Source organism: Phoca vitulina, unplaced genomic scaffold (assembly GCF_004348235.1).
Source record: "Phoca vitulina isolate PV1807 unplaced genomic scaffold, GSC_HSeal_1.0 scaffold7, whole genome shotgun sequence".
In the NCBI taxonomy this organism is placed as follows: Eukaryota; Metazoa; Chordata; class Mammalia; order Carnivora; family Phocidae; genus Phoca; species Phoca vitulina.
The window spans coordinates 7,824,273-7,837,292 of NW_022589710.1; the positions used below are offsets into that span (position 1 = coordinate 7,824,273).

General features: G+C 42.2%; 2 protein-coding genes across 3 annotated transcripts in view; one reads left to right on the forward strand and one right to left on the reverse strand.

The window, feature by feature from the left end:
* Positions 1-9,031, reverse strand: part of STRN3 (striatin 3) — a 103,873-nt gene extending 94,842 nt beyond the window's left edge. For both annotated transcript variants that reach the window (XM_032404894.1, XM_032404893.1), the window contains exon 1: positions 8,520-9,031. In XM_032404894.1, coding sequence (XP_032260785.1) covers positions 8,520-8,801 — 282 coding nt within the window. In that variant the 5' untranslated portion in view covers positions 8,802-9,031. The remainder of the gene's footprint in view (positions 1-8,519) is intronic.
* Positions 7,194-13,020, forward strand: part of AP4S1 (adaptor related protein complex 4 subunit sigma 1) — a 49,118-nt gene continuing 43,291 nt past the window's right edge. The window contains exon 1 of the mRNA XM_032404895.1: positions 7,194-8,401. The gene's annotated coding sequence lies outside the window, so the exon portion shown is untranslated. The remainder of the gene's footprint in view (positions 8,402-13,020) is intronic.

Below are 13,020 nucleotides of genomic sequence, written 5' to 3' on the forward strand. Positions count from 1 at the left end.
GCTGGTTGCTCACACATTTAAGAACATACCTACAAATGCTATGTGAAAATTTAACACAACCATCCAGCAAAGGCAAAGTAGTTAAATCAACTATGGCTAGTCCCCATGGTAGAATATTATGCAGCTGTTAGAAAAAAGTGAGAATGTTCTCTATTAAAAGGTTTAGAATGATTTCCAAGAAATGTTAAACAAAAAGGTAAAAAACAGGGTACTGTATATTTGCTTTTATCTATTTGTATTAAAAATATAAGAATACATATGGTACTAATAAAAGTGGTTGCTAATGGGGCGCCTGGGTGGCTCAGTCGTTAAGCATCTGCCTTCGGCTCAGGTCATGATCCCAGGGTCCTGGGATTGAGCCCTGCATTGGGCTCCCTGCTCAGCGGGGAGCCTGCTTCTCCCTCTCCCACTCCCCCTGCTTGTGTTCCCTCTCTTGCTGTCTCTGTCAAATAAATAAATAAAATCTTAAAAAAAAAAAAAGTGGTTGCTAATGTGGCATCAAGGGTGGACAGGCTTATGGTTAAGTAGGAGACTTAATTTTGAACCATGAATTACTTATTTTAAAAAGTCTGAAACTGCTTAATAAGAATTTTAGAAACCATTTTACAAAGTCTATCTGAAGATGATCCAAAATTTCACCACAAATTTTTAACAGCTTCAGTTATAGTTTTTTACATCTTGTCACACTGAGCCTATCCATTAGTCATTTGTTTACAATTCCTTACCACTCAGGTGGTCCAAATGAACACTAGGTACTGGTATTAATTTAAAATGGCATAACACATTGCTCAGAAGTAACTCAGCAGCTCCTGACTTCATTACCTACTGTTCTATGTTGAGCAAGTTATTTAACCTATTGCCCATGTTTCCTTCTCTCTAAAATGGAAATAACTGTACCTATGGCAGGGTATGAAAGTTAGAATGATTCCCAGCACACAGAAAACTGATTAAATGTTAGCAGATGTTATTATTCATAGTTCTTTTATGGACATGTAGAGCTTTGATCTATATAATCAAACACCACAGTACGTTTCCATCAAATCCAACAATAATTGATAGCATATTCAAAATCAGTAAACTCCTGTTAAGGAATGGCTTCAACGTACTGGAAAGCAGAAAAGTGAAAATAATAACAATAAAAAAATAAAAGTGCAACAAGGTAACTATACACAGTGCAAGTCACTTTGAGTGCAGAGAAGAGAGTGACATATTGCTAAAGTTTAAAATATCAGTAAGAGGGGCAACTGGGTGGCTCAGGTCATGATCCCAGGGTCCTGGGATCGAACCCCTTCATTGGGCTTCCTGAGTCGAGGGAAGCCTGCTTCTCCCTCTCCCTCTCCCGCTGCTTGCGCGTGCTCACGAGGGGGCTCTCTCTCTCTCTCTCTCCCCGTCAAATGAAAAAAAATTTTTTAAAGATTTTATTTATTTATGTATTTATCTGACAGAGAGAGCGAGAGAGGGAACACAAGCAGGGGGAGTGGAAGAGGGAGAAGTAGGCTTCCCGCCGAGCAGGGAGCCCCAATGAAGGGGCTCAATCCCAGGACCCCGGGATCATGACCCGAGCCAAAGCAGACACTTAACAACTGAGCCACCCAGGTGCCCCGAAAAATCTTTAAAAATTAAAGAGGGGCGCCTGGGTGGCTCAGTCATTAAGCGTCTGCCTTCGGCTCGGGTCATGATCCCAGGGTCCTGAGATCGAGCCCTGCATCGGGCTCCCTGCTCTGCGGGAAGCCTGCTTCTCCCTCTCCCACTCGCCCTGCTTGTGTTCCCTCTCTCGCTTTGTCTCTCTCTGTCAAATAAATAAATAAAATCTCAAAAAAAAATTAAGTAAATAAATACGTATCAATAGGAGGAATCAAGATTTTGAAGGGAAAGCTGTTAGAAAAATGGATTATACCAAATCATTAATAACCTTTGATCACGCTGGTTCCCAAACCTGGCTGACAATCATAATTACCAGTATAGGGACGCCTGGGTGGCTCAGTCGGTTAAGCGTCTGCCTTCGGCTCAGGTCATGATCCCAGGGTCCTGGGATCGAGTCCCACATCGGGCTCCTTGCTGAGCAAGGAGCCTGCTTCTCCCTCTGCCTGCCTCTCTCTCTGATAAATAAAATCTTAAAAAAAAAAAAAAAAAGAATTACCAGTATATATTTTAAAAACAAAAGATTCCACCTCAGACTCCTTAATCACAATGACAAGGTATGAAATATGGGAATCTGTATTTTTAAAGCATCCCAGGTGATTATGATCATTAACTAGGTCTGGGAGCCACCACAGGACTCCCTATCTTACAATTAGAGACTTTACAAGTATCTCCAGATAAAATAAATTTAATCTTTGCCTTTGGTAGCTGTAAAGCCAAAGGTAAAGTGATATTACAATTAGTCATTCCTGGGAATGCCAGGGTGGCTCAGGAGATTAAGTGTCTGCCTTCAACTGAGGTCATGATCCCAGGGTCCTGGGATCGATCGAGCCCCATGTCAGGCTCCCCGCTCAGCAGGGTGTCTGCTTCTCCTTCTCCCCGTGCTCGTGCTCCCTCGTGTGTGCGTGCTCTCTCCCCCTCTATAATAAATAAATAAAATCTTTAAAAAAAACAATTATTCCTTTATAGACTAAGCCATTAAAGAACATTTTAAGGTAAATATGTAATAAGTGTTCTAAGTTATAGTGTGGCTGCTATTTACTGAACAGTTACTCACTGGTCCAACATCATTCCATTCAAAAACAAAATGTCAAGAGGCAGAGAATAGAGAATACAATTTAAAAAGAGGTAAAAGATCTGAGCAGACACCTCACCAAAGATATACAGTGGAAAATAAACACATGAAAAGATGCTCAAGACTGTATGATATTAGGGAATTGCAAATTAAAGCAAGAGACCGCTACAACCTATTAGAATGGCTAAAATCCAAAACATTGACAACACCAAATACTGACAAGGATGTGGCACAAGAATTCTCATTCATTGCTGGTGGGAATGCAAAAAAGGTACAGCACTTTGAAAGACTATTTGGCAGTACTAAACATACCCTTATTATACAATCCAGCAAGCGAGCTCTCTGGTATTTACGTAAACTACTTGAAAACTTATGTCCACACAAAAATCTGCACATGAATGTTTATTCATAACTGCCAAATCTTGGAAGCAGCAATGACATCCTTCAATAGGTGGACACAGGAGCACCTGACTGGCTCAGTCAGTGGAGCATGTGACTCTTGATCTCGGGGTTTTAAGTTCAAGCCTCACGATGGATGAAGAAATTACTGAAAAATGGAAATCTTAAAAAAGAAGTGGACAAATAAACGTAGTACATATATACAATGGAATATTATTTAGCACTAAAAAGACCAAGCCACAAAAAGACATTTAAGAAGGAACCTTAAATGAACACTGCTAAGTGAAATCTGACATTCTGGAGAAGGTAAAACTATGGAAGACAGTGAAAGAGCACTAGCTTCCTAGGGTTTGGGGAGAGGGAGGAAGAAAAAGGTGGAACACAATTTTCAGGGCAGTAAAACTATTCTGTACGCTACAGAGGTAGATACAAGTCCTTATACTTTTGTCAAAAACCAAAGAACAGGGGCACCTGGATGGCTCAGTCGGTTAAGCGTCTGCCTTCCGCTCAGGTCATGATCCTAGACTACCAGGTTCGAGCCTGCATTGGGCTCCCTGCTCAGTGGGAAGTCTGCTGCTCCCTCTGCCCCTCCCCTCCCCCTGCTGGTGCTCGAGCTCCCTCGGGCACTCTCTCTCCCTCTCAAATAAATAAATCTTTAAAAACAACAAAAACAACAAATCTTAAAAAAAAAAAACAAACAAAGAACATACAAGACAAAAGGTGAACCTTAATGTAAACTATGGGCTCTGGTTGATAATAATGGGTCAATGTTGGTTCATCGGTTATAACAAATACACCAAACTAGCAGGGGTATGGTGGGGGAGAGATTATGTGGGAAGTGTCTGTATCTTCCCCTCAATTTTGCTGTAAACCTAAAATTACTCTAAGAAACAGTCAATGAGGGTGGCTCAGTTGGTTAAGTGTCTACCTTCGACTCAGGTCATGATCCCAGAGTCCCAGAGTCCCAGGATTGAACCCCGCATAAAGGTCCCCACAGTGGGGAGCCTGCTTCTCCCTCTGACCCTCCCTCTTCTTGTTTTCTCTCTCTCTCTCTAATAAATAAATCAAAAAATTACCATACTGTTCTCACTTTTGTATTTTCACAGTAGATTCAGAAAAATGTTGTAACAGTGCAGAGTAAACTGTTAGTCTTCCTCTTTTAAAAATGAAGAAATCAAGTTATGCTTAAGCGAATTATCTTTTAAGGTCTTTAGGTGGCAACATCTGTCATGTTATAACAAATCAGTATGCCAGAGTGTGCAAACAAAAACACTAATTAAAATTTTTACATTTGTTCAATTAATAGTTTTAGAACACAAACTCCTGTACTACATTTCTATGTAATATCTATGCCATATTTTTATAGTTGACAAACAAGCATTTTGTGTATACCCTAAGTGCATATGACTACAGAGAAAAATAGAAGGACATATCTGCAATATACATGAACTAGACCTGGCACACAATGGGAGCTCAATAAAACTTTGCTGAAACGTCCTAGTGTGCCACATAATGGTAGACAAAGAATTACAAGTCAGATTCCATTTCTGTAAAAAACGGTAAGACAATAATATAATACAATGGTTACAAGAATCTCAACTGTAACACTTCATAGGTGAGTGACCTTGGCAAAGTTATTTCACCTAAGTTTATCTCCTCATCTGTAAAATAGGAATGGTACCTACCTCATAAGGTTGTAGTGCTGATTAAATGGCAGTTATAATTTTTATATAACGTGAACTGCCAAAATCCCAAAAACAGTCCATTTTTTCCAAGTCCTAGACCAAATTAATCCAAATCTCTGGAGAATGAGGCAGAGGTCTGCATATTTTCAAAAGTTTTACAAGTGATTCTGACTAGCATTCTCATTTAGGAATCATTGTCCTAGAGCCTTACTACTAAAGCTTTACCTGAGTCCCAGGTTAAGTTAACATCATGAAGATAAAAGTGCATTAAGACATGATCCTCTGGTTTAGTTCCACGTTTCTAAGACAGACCTTTACCCAAAATTCCTTTACAGAGAATAGAACCATACTGCAAAATTCCAATTTAAAATCCTTTCCAGGGGCGCCTGGCTGGCTTAGTTGGTAGAGCATGCAACTCTTGATCTCAAGGTCATGAGTTCAAGCCCCAAGTTCGGTGTGAAGCCTACTTAAAATAAAAAAATAAAACAAAATCCTTTCCAAAGCCAGGGAAAGTAGGATTCCATATTGAAATTTTACATCAAAATTGGGTATATCCTAACCTCTTCATATTCATTAAACAGTTCTAATATTGAATATTTTTGAGTCACTGTTCATCTACACATCAACAGTAACCCAAGGCTGTATACAATAATATTTAAGCTTTCTTATTTGTTATCATTCTTAAAAATAAGTTTAAGCTTACAGTTAAAATCCACTGACACTTCACTTAAACCCTAATAAATTTTTTATTTGACACATATATTTTCCTTAAGATTTTATTTTTTTAAGTAATCTCTACACCCAATGTGGGGCTCAAACTTATAACCTGGAGATCAAGAGCTGCATGCTCTACCAACTGAGACAGCCAGGCGCCCCTTGACACATTATTTTTAAATGTGCATCTCACAAGCAATCTTATTAAAGACTGAAGGTACCTAAAGCAAATTCAATATTCCAGAAGCAAACCTGAAACCCTATTAACTAAGTACCCCAATAAAATATTTTAGAGAAATATGTAGAAAACATACAAACAGAATCATGAACATTCCATTTCAAACAATCAGCATGAAATAATGAAAATCCCTGGAAAAAAGAGTCTAGAAATACTGTAGAACTTGTTAAAAATAAGCAAACAAAAAAAGCTTAGAAGAGCTTTATCAGAACTAATATGCCAATAGCAGATCAATTGGAAAGCAAACAAGCAAAAGGAATCTTCCTTAAAAGATTTCACTGTTACTGGCAGAGAGAACTATAAGGAAAAGAAGGAGCCAAGGCAGACATGCAGACCTCATTAATGTACAGATTTTAATTTAGACACAGACATTTTCTCAGATACTTAAATTAGTGAAGCTTATAAATGACTAATGCATTGTTAACCTGCAAAGTGTTAAAATCCAAGCTATCATACAGCAGTGCAAAGGTCATAAAACACTATTATCCAGGGTCTGGTGAGGTATTATTTACTTAGTGCAAGACTCAGTGCATGTGTAAATGCAATTTTTAAAAATAACTGTCTTACTATCTTCATTCACACAGAATAGTTTGCAACATGGTGTAGTAAAAAGTTGTTTATCAACAGAACTCTATAAATCCCATATATTTTAAACCAGACTATACACAAGTTAAAAGAAACAATACACAATTCTGATACAAGCTTTCTGAAAGTTATATTTTTAAAAGTCCAATAGTGGGGCACCTGGTTGAGTGTCTGCCTTTGGCTCAGGTCATGATCCTGCAGTCCTGGGATCAAGTCCTGCATCGGGCTCCTTGCTCAGTGGGGAGTCTGCTTCTCCCTCTCCCTCTGCCATGCTCATGCTCTCTTTCTCTCTCTCTCTCTCTCAAATAAATTTAAAAAAATAAAAAAAAATAGGGGCTCCTGGGTGGCTCAGGCGGTTGAGTGTCTGCCTTTGGCTCAGGTCGTGATCCTAGGGTCCTGGGATCGAGTCCCACATCGGGCTCCCTGCTCAGCGGGAGGCCTGCTTCTCCCTCTCCCACTCCCCCTGCTTGTGTTCCCTCTCTCGCTCTCTCTCTCGGTCAAATAAATAAATAAAATCTTAAAAAAAAAAATTTAAAAAAATAAATAAAAGTCCAATAGTATATCAAAGCACAATTCTAAAACACTGAATTGACTAACAGGTGATAATTTATAATTAATTTTTTTGAAGACTTTATTAAAGTGTCAAGATATATAAACATCCTTACTTTTTAAAAGTTTAGCTTCACCAACTTTGTAGAATCAAATAAATGTTTACTAATTCAAAATTAAACTAAAGTATATATATTTGAGGGGCGCCTTGGTGGCTCAGTCGTTAAGCGACTGCCTTTGGCTCAGGTCATGGTCTCCGCAGGAAGCCTGCTTCTCCCCCTCTCCCACTCCCCGAGCTTGTGTTCCCTCTCCTGCTGTGTCTCTCTCTGTCAAATAAATAAATAAAATCTTTTTAAAAATAAGGTATATATTTGTTTGAAGACATCCTAAGTTAATCCAATCTTCCTTCTTGCAACACTGTATTTTCCCAACTACTCACCGTAGGCATATATGACATACATATATCAGCGAACACTACTGCTTACATTCTAAATATATACCAGTCTGAAGAACAGGTGCGACACTATTTGGATGCATGCTCTTGTCTTCTAAGCCTAAATTTGCCCTGGAAAGGGATTTAAAAATAAACACAAATACCCAAGAGTTGAACAATCCTCTTAAAAAGATGTAGCCATTCTGAAATCCAAGATATGAGCTCTTCAACTACCAACACCTTCCAAAAGTTAGGTAAATCAGCTTATCAAAGTTTCACCTTAAAAAGATCAAATAAGGCCCAATTATGAAGGGTTCTGAGGATATTTAACTTTGCTTCCCCTGAGTCAGTAACGTGAGACAAGTACCTTTTACTTCAAGCTAATATTAAATCTTTCCTCAGTCGTTTCATAAACACAGCACAGATACTCTGGTTTAGCTTTTTACGGATAAAGAAAGGGCTGGAAGCCCGGTGAAGGATACTCTAAAAAGAAAAACTCAATTTAGAGAAGCACTGATGAGTCAGTCGCTTAGGAAGAACTGAAAGAGAACCTAAGTGACTAAGGCAGCATCCCAGGTAAGAAGGTACTTAAAGTTGGCGGTAGGAAATGAAAACTTCACAAGTGAGCAGCAAGACATTATGCTTGATAGCAGCCCTGGAAAGAAGCGTGGCTGTCAAGGGGCAAGTGCGTACCAACTCCGAGAGAGGTGGCCAAAAATGCCAAATCGGATTGGGGGGGGGGGGGGTGATGAGGGAAAAGGTAATAAAATGCCATCCCAGACCCTCTCCTCGGGCTCTCCATCTCAACAGGCACAATCAAAAGCAGGCTTAATACCCAATAACCCCACGCCGGACGCTCCCACAGAGAGTTTAGCCCCAAGCCCCGGAGGCCCGGCAGGCCGCCTCCAGAGGAGCCCCCGCAGACGCCATACTAAAAGTCAAAATGGCTGCCCCAAGGAAGCCCGCACCGCGCAGCTAGTAAGGGTTGGGGAACAGGCTTCTGCGGGAAAGGGGGAGGGGGGCTCTCGGAAGAGCCGTCGCCAGAACCGCAGGCAGGACTATCGCCCCCCCGAGCTGCACAGGTAGGTTCCCCTCGGCCCTCAAGGCCCGGAGCTCCGACAGAGGGGAGTCCCGGCCCCACCCCCCCAGCCGGGAACCCCGCCGCCGCAGCCGTCCCGCACACCGACCCCAGCGAGGTACCTGCAGTTCGGCCCGCTCCACCTCCCAGTGCGCCCGCTCCATCTCGAACCGAGCCCACTCGTGCTGGATGTAGTGCAGGATCCCCGGGATAGTGTACTGCTGCGGCCGGGACAGCTCCGGGCCTGCCGCGGGACCCGCTCCCTCGGCGGCTGGAGGACCCCCGCCGCCCGCCGCTCCATTCCCCCCTGGCGAAAGGCTCATGTTCCCCCCAGGTCCCTGCTGCTGCCTTGGAGGGGCCGCCATCCCCGGGCCTCCACCACCGCCTCCGGCGAGCTCGTCCATTGTGTGTGGGGCCCCGGCCGGGGCGCAGGGCGAGAAGCCGACGGCTGGGGGAAGGGCCGGGGAGGGTGGCCCCGCGCTGGCGGCGGGGCGAAGGCCGGCTGGGAGAGGGGCGAGGAGGGGGTCGTTGCTGTACGCCTGCCGTGGGTCAGAGCAGGGAGCTGCCGGCCGCCGCCATTACAGTCCCTCCTCCATCTGCCCGTCTCACTCACTCACTTTAGGGAAGGGGGGGGCCGCGTTGGGAGGGGGGAAAGGGGGCAGGGTTGGGAAGGGGATAGACGTAGGGCCGTCACTCCCGCGCAGCATGCCGGGTAGAGAACGCCGCTGCCGCCGCACGCCTAGCAGCCAAATAGAGTGCGGCCTCACCATACGCAGGCGTACTGAGGACTCAGCAAGGGTACTTGAGGCGGGGTAGGAGCTCTCGCCCCGCCCCAGGCCCTCCTTCCGACTTGCTCCGGGTGCCTCGCTGCGGGTACTGTACCGTGGCCCACCGACTTTAACTTTTGGGAGCTGGTCGGTCTTGTGCTCCCAACAATCAGTTTTCCTTGCTCAGTCACCAACCCCTCGAACGCCGTTCCCCACTCAAGGGTCTCAGCAGCATGCCTCCCTTCTGAGCTGTTTTAACCAGGCTGGGCGCTCCGGCCGGCCGTAGCCGGTCCCGGATTCCTGACGTTTCTTTCGCATTCCTTGCGTGTTTCAGGATGTCCCAGAGGGTCGGGCCTCTTTCTCTGCTTGTCACTGGCTCTTTGGCTGGTTTCTTAGCACGAGTCAACTCCTGAGGCTTTGGGGATGTTCTCTTTTGGCATATTGCCCAGATCCTTCTGGACATTGGTGACTGATTCCCGGTCTCCGTTTCAAGCCCGGACTTTGGTCCTAATTCTGTGCTCCCGGTCGCCGGTCGCAACTTGTTCCACTTTGCCTCCCCTCTTCGTTACTCTTCTGGGGTGGGTTGTTTGGCGCGGGGGGGCGGGGGGCAGTTGGAGCAGGAGTTAATGTTTTCATTTTTTTCTTGGGAAAAGGGAAAGTGAAAAACTTTAGATCTTGACGATGGTGCGAAGAAAGAAAGATGACTTTGAAGACTTGTTAGACTAACAATTCGGTGTTTTAGAATGAATGGATTCACAAATAGGATTCATAGCAGAATCTTTTGATGGAAACAAAATAAAAGCATCGTGAATACAACGTAAAATCCTAGATGAACAGCTGCAAAGGTGTTTTCCTGGGTCATTAAATGGTGTTTGAATGAATATAATATACACCTAAAAGACACGTTTAATCTTTTAAGTACCATAGTGTGTGTTTTTATGTGCTTAGGTTGCCAGGAAACATCCTTAATGAACTAGTACGTTTCTAAAGAAAGTTAATATAGCTAATAACCACTTGTTTGAAAAATAGGACAAAAATGTTTAACAATATAATAAGGAAAAAAAGGTTCAATAATTACAGCTATGCAGGAAAATTGCACATAAAATTGATTGCATTAATTTTTTTTCTTCTCTACTACCAGTAAAGTTTTCACTATGTAATATACAAGACCACTCAAGGTATAATTTCAAAAAGATAAAAATAGTACATCTTATTTTAGCATGTCTGCTTTACTCTTATTATGTTTAATGGAGAGTGGATTGGACTTGTTACCCATGCTGCCATATTTTATTTGTATATGAAATGAGGTCTTAGGTCACATATTATTAGGAACTGTTTCTCCATATTATTAAGTACTATTTTTCCATTTTATAGTGACCAACATACAATCTGCTTATTTAGTCTTCTTCCTTTTTAAGGGGCCTCGTAGCACATAAAAAGTTCCAAAATATGTCTCCAAGAAACATGTTTGAGCAGGTGTAATTGATCTCTGTTATGTTGGCATCAAAAGAAGAACATGTGTACTTATATTTCCCACTGGTACCTCAAGCTCAAGTAAAACTAGATTGATAATCCTTCTATTTTCCTCCCTATCCACCTTCAAAAAAACACTGTTTCTCTTCTATTACCTATCTTATTAAGTGGCACTACATCCAAACCTGAGAGCTGGCAGTCATTGTAGTACCTGCCTTTCACTCACCCCCACATCCAATCCCTTTCTCAGTACATATTTCATTTCTATTCCTTATCTATATCATATCTATTCCATTATCTTTATTGTTGTGTTAGTTTAAACCTTCTCACCTTACTTGTTCCCCCACCTCCCGCTACCACTGATGCCAGAGTGATCTTCAAAAGGCAGATTTGATTCTATTGTTCCTTGCTTAAAATATTTTAGTGATGGGAGGCCTGGGTGGCCCAGTCAGTTAAGCGTTCGACTCTTGGTTTGGACTCAGGTCATGATCTCAGGGTCGTGAGATTGAGCCCATGTGGAGCTCTGCACACTGCACAGAGTCTGCTGGAGATTGTCTCTCCCTCTACCCCTCCCCCTGTGTGTTCTCTCTTCCTCTCTCTAATAAATTAATCTTTAAAAAAATATTTTGGTGATCACCAGATTTAGAATAAAGCCCCAATTTTAGCATAGCATATAAAGATCCTTCAAATTCTAGATCCTCCCTATCACCTAGTCTACCATCACACCAAGATGGTATCCATTCTTCTCTCCAGGCAAGCTGCACTGGTTTTGGTTCCTCAAGAGCATAATGCTGTTTCATTTCATGAGAATTTAGCACATGCTCTACCCCACTGGCTTTCCTTCCCTTCTTCATTCAAAACTCAGTTTGAGTATTCTCTGCCTTCGACTCGGGTCATGATCCCGGGTCTTGGGATCAAGCCCTACATCAGGCTCCCTGCTCACTGAGGAGCCTGCTTTTCCCTCTCCTTCTGCCTCTCTCTCTCTCAAATAAATAAATAAAATCTTTTAAAAAAAATTTTGAAGTGCTCCCTATTTGAAGAATTCCATTTGAGCATGTCTACACTCACTTTCACCATGGTTTTATAAATGCCAATAATGCAGTCCTTGGCCATGTTCTTCCCAGATCCCAGCCATGTATCTGCAGCCTGGCAGCCTGTTAGAGAGGTAGGACCCATACCCCTCTTATTTGCAACTGTACCCCCAGTGTCTGTTATAGTGCAGTCTCTACAAAATGATGAATAACTGAAATTTAGACTAGAATAATAGGTATATTTTTCCTTCACTGCAATTTTTTTTGTAGTTTTAGTTTTTGCTGCCATTATACCAGCCATTTCAAGGTTCAGTGACCGAAACTGCCCTGAGTTCTTTTTTTATTTTGTTTTTGTTTTTTATAATTGACTTTTTACCCTGAGTATTAAAAGAGAAAGATGCCAAGATTTTCTCCTCTGTGAGAATATTTTTTACATTGTTGTCATTGTACGTTGTGTCCATGACTCCTGAGGACACTCTGCAGTGAGCTCCTAGAATCTTGTCCTTTGTATGTAATGAGCTTTCCCAGGGAGTATTATCACCTACAACTCACCTAACTGGAACTCCCTCCTGGAACCGTGGCTGAGTCATTTCCTCTCTTCAGTTTACCTTTGAAACTTCCTATTTGTTCTATCTTTTCATCAGTCCTGTTCATCGCTCCTCCTCTCCCATTGATTCTCTTAGTTTCAGTATACTGCTGATGATCTTCAGGAGCACCTGTTCACATTAAATATAAATTTAGAAATTTAGAATTTTAGGGTTTTTTTCCCTTTCCTGTTAGCTAATCTTAGACACCTGTGTGCTTATTCTATCTGACCAAAAAGGGATTTGTCATATTTGATGTTAGTATGTTATATCAGTAGAGGTATGTTAAAGAATTCCAGGCTTTTAAATAAGTCAGGAGTAGTTAACACTAAGATGTCTTCTTCCCAGTTATTGCAATACCTGATGTACAAAGAGTTTTGACCCTGCCTTTGAGAACTGTATGGCTCCCTGTAATTACTCACCTGAACATCCAGTTTTACACCTTGCTGACTATAAACCTGACATCATTCTAACAAAGAGCTCAAACTGGTTCACAAACACTGATCTAGTCATCTTTTTGCATCATGAGGAAAGGTTGCAACAGGTACAATTATCTCCATGGGGAGATGAGGAAGCTGAGATAAGAGTTCTGGGTCACCCCCTCAGGCCCTTAGTAAAATAGGAAGTGGGTCCTACTCATATCAGTGAGTGTATATGTTTATTTGGAAACAAAGCCTCCCTTCACTTTCTTCCTCCTACTATCCTATCAGTGGCTCAATATCACTATCTCTGATTCATTTGCACTTTTGAAATTATTTTTAGGTGATT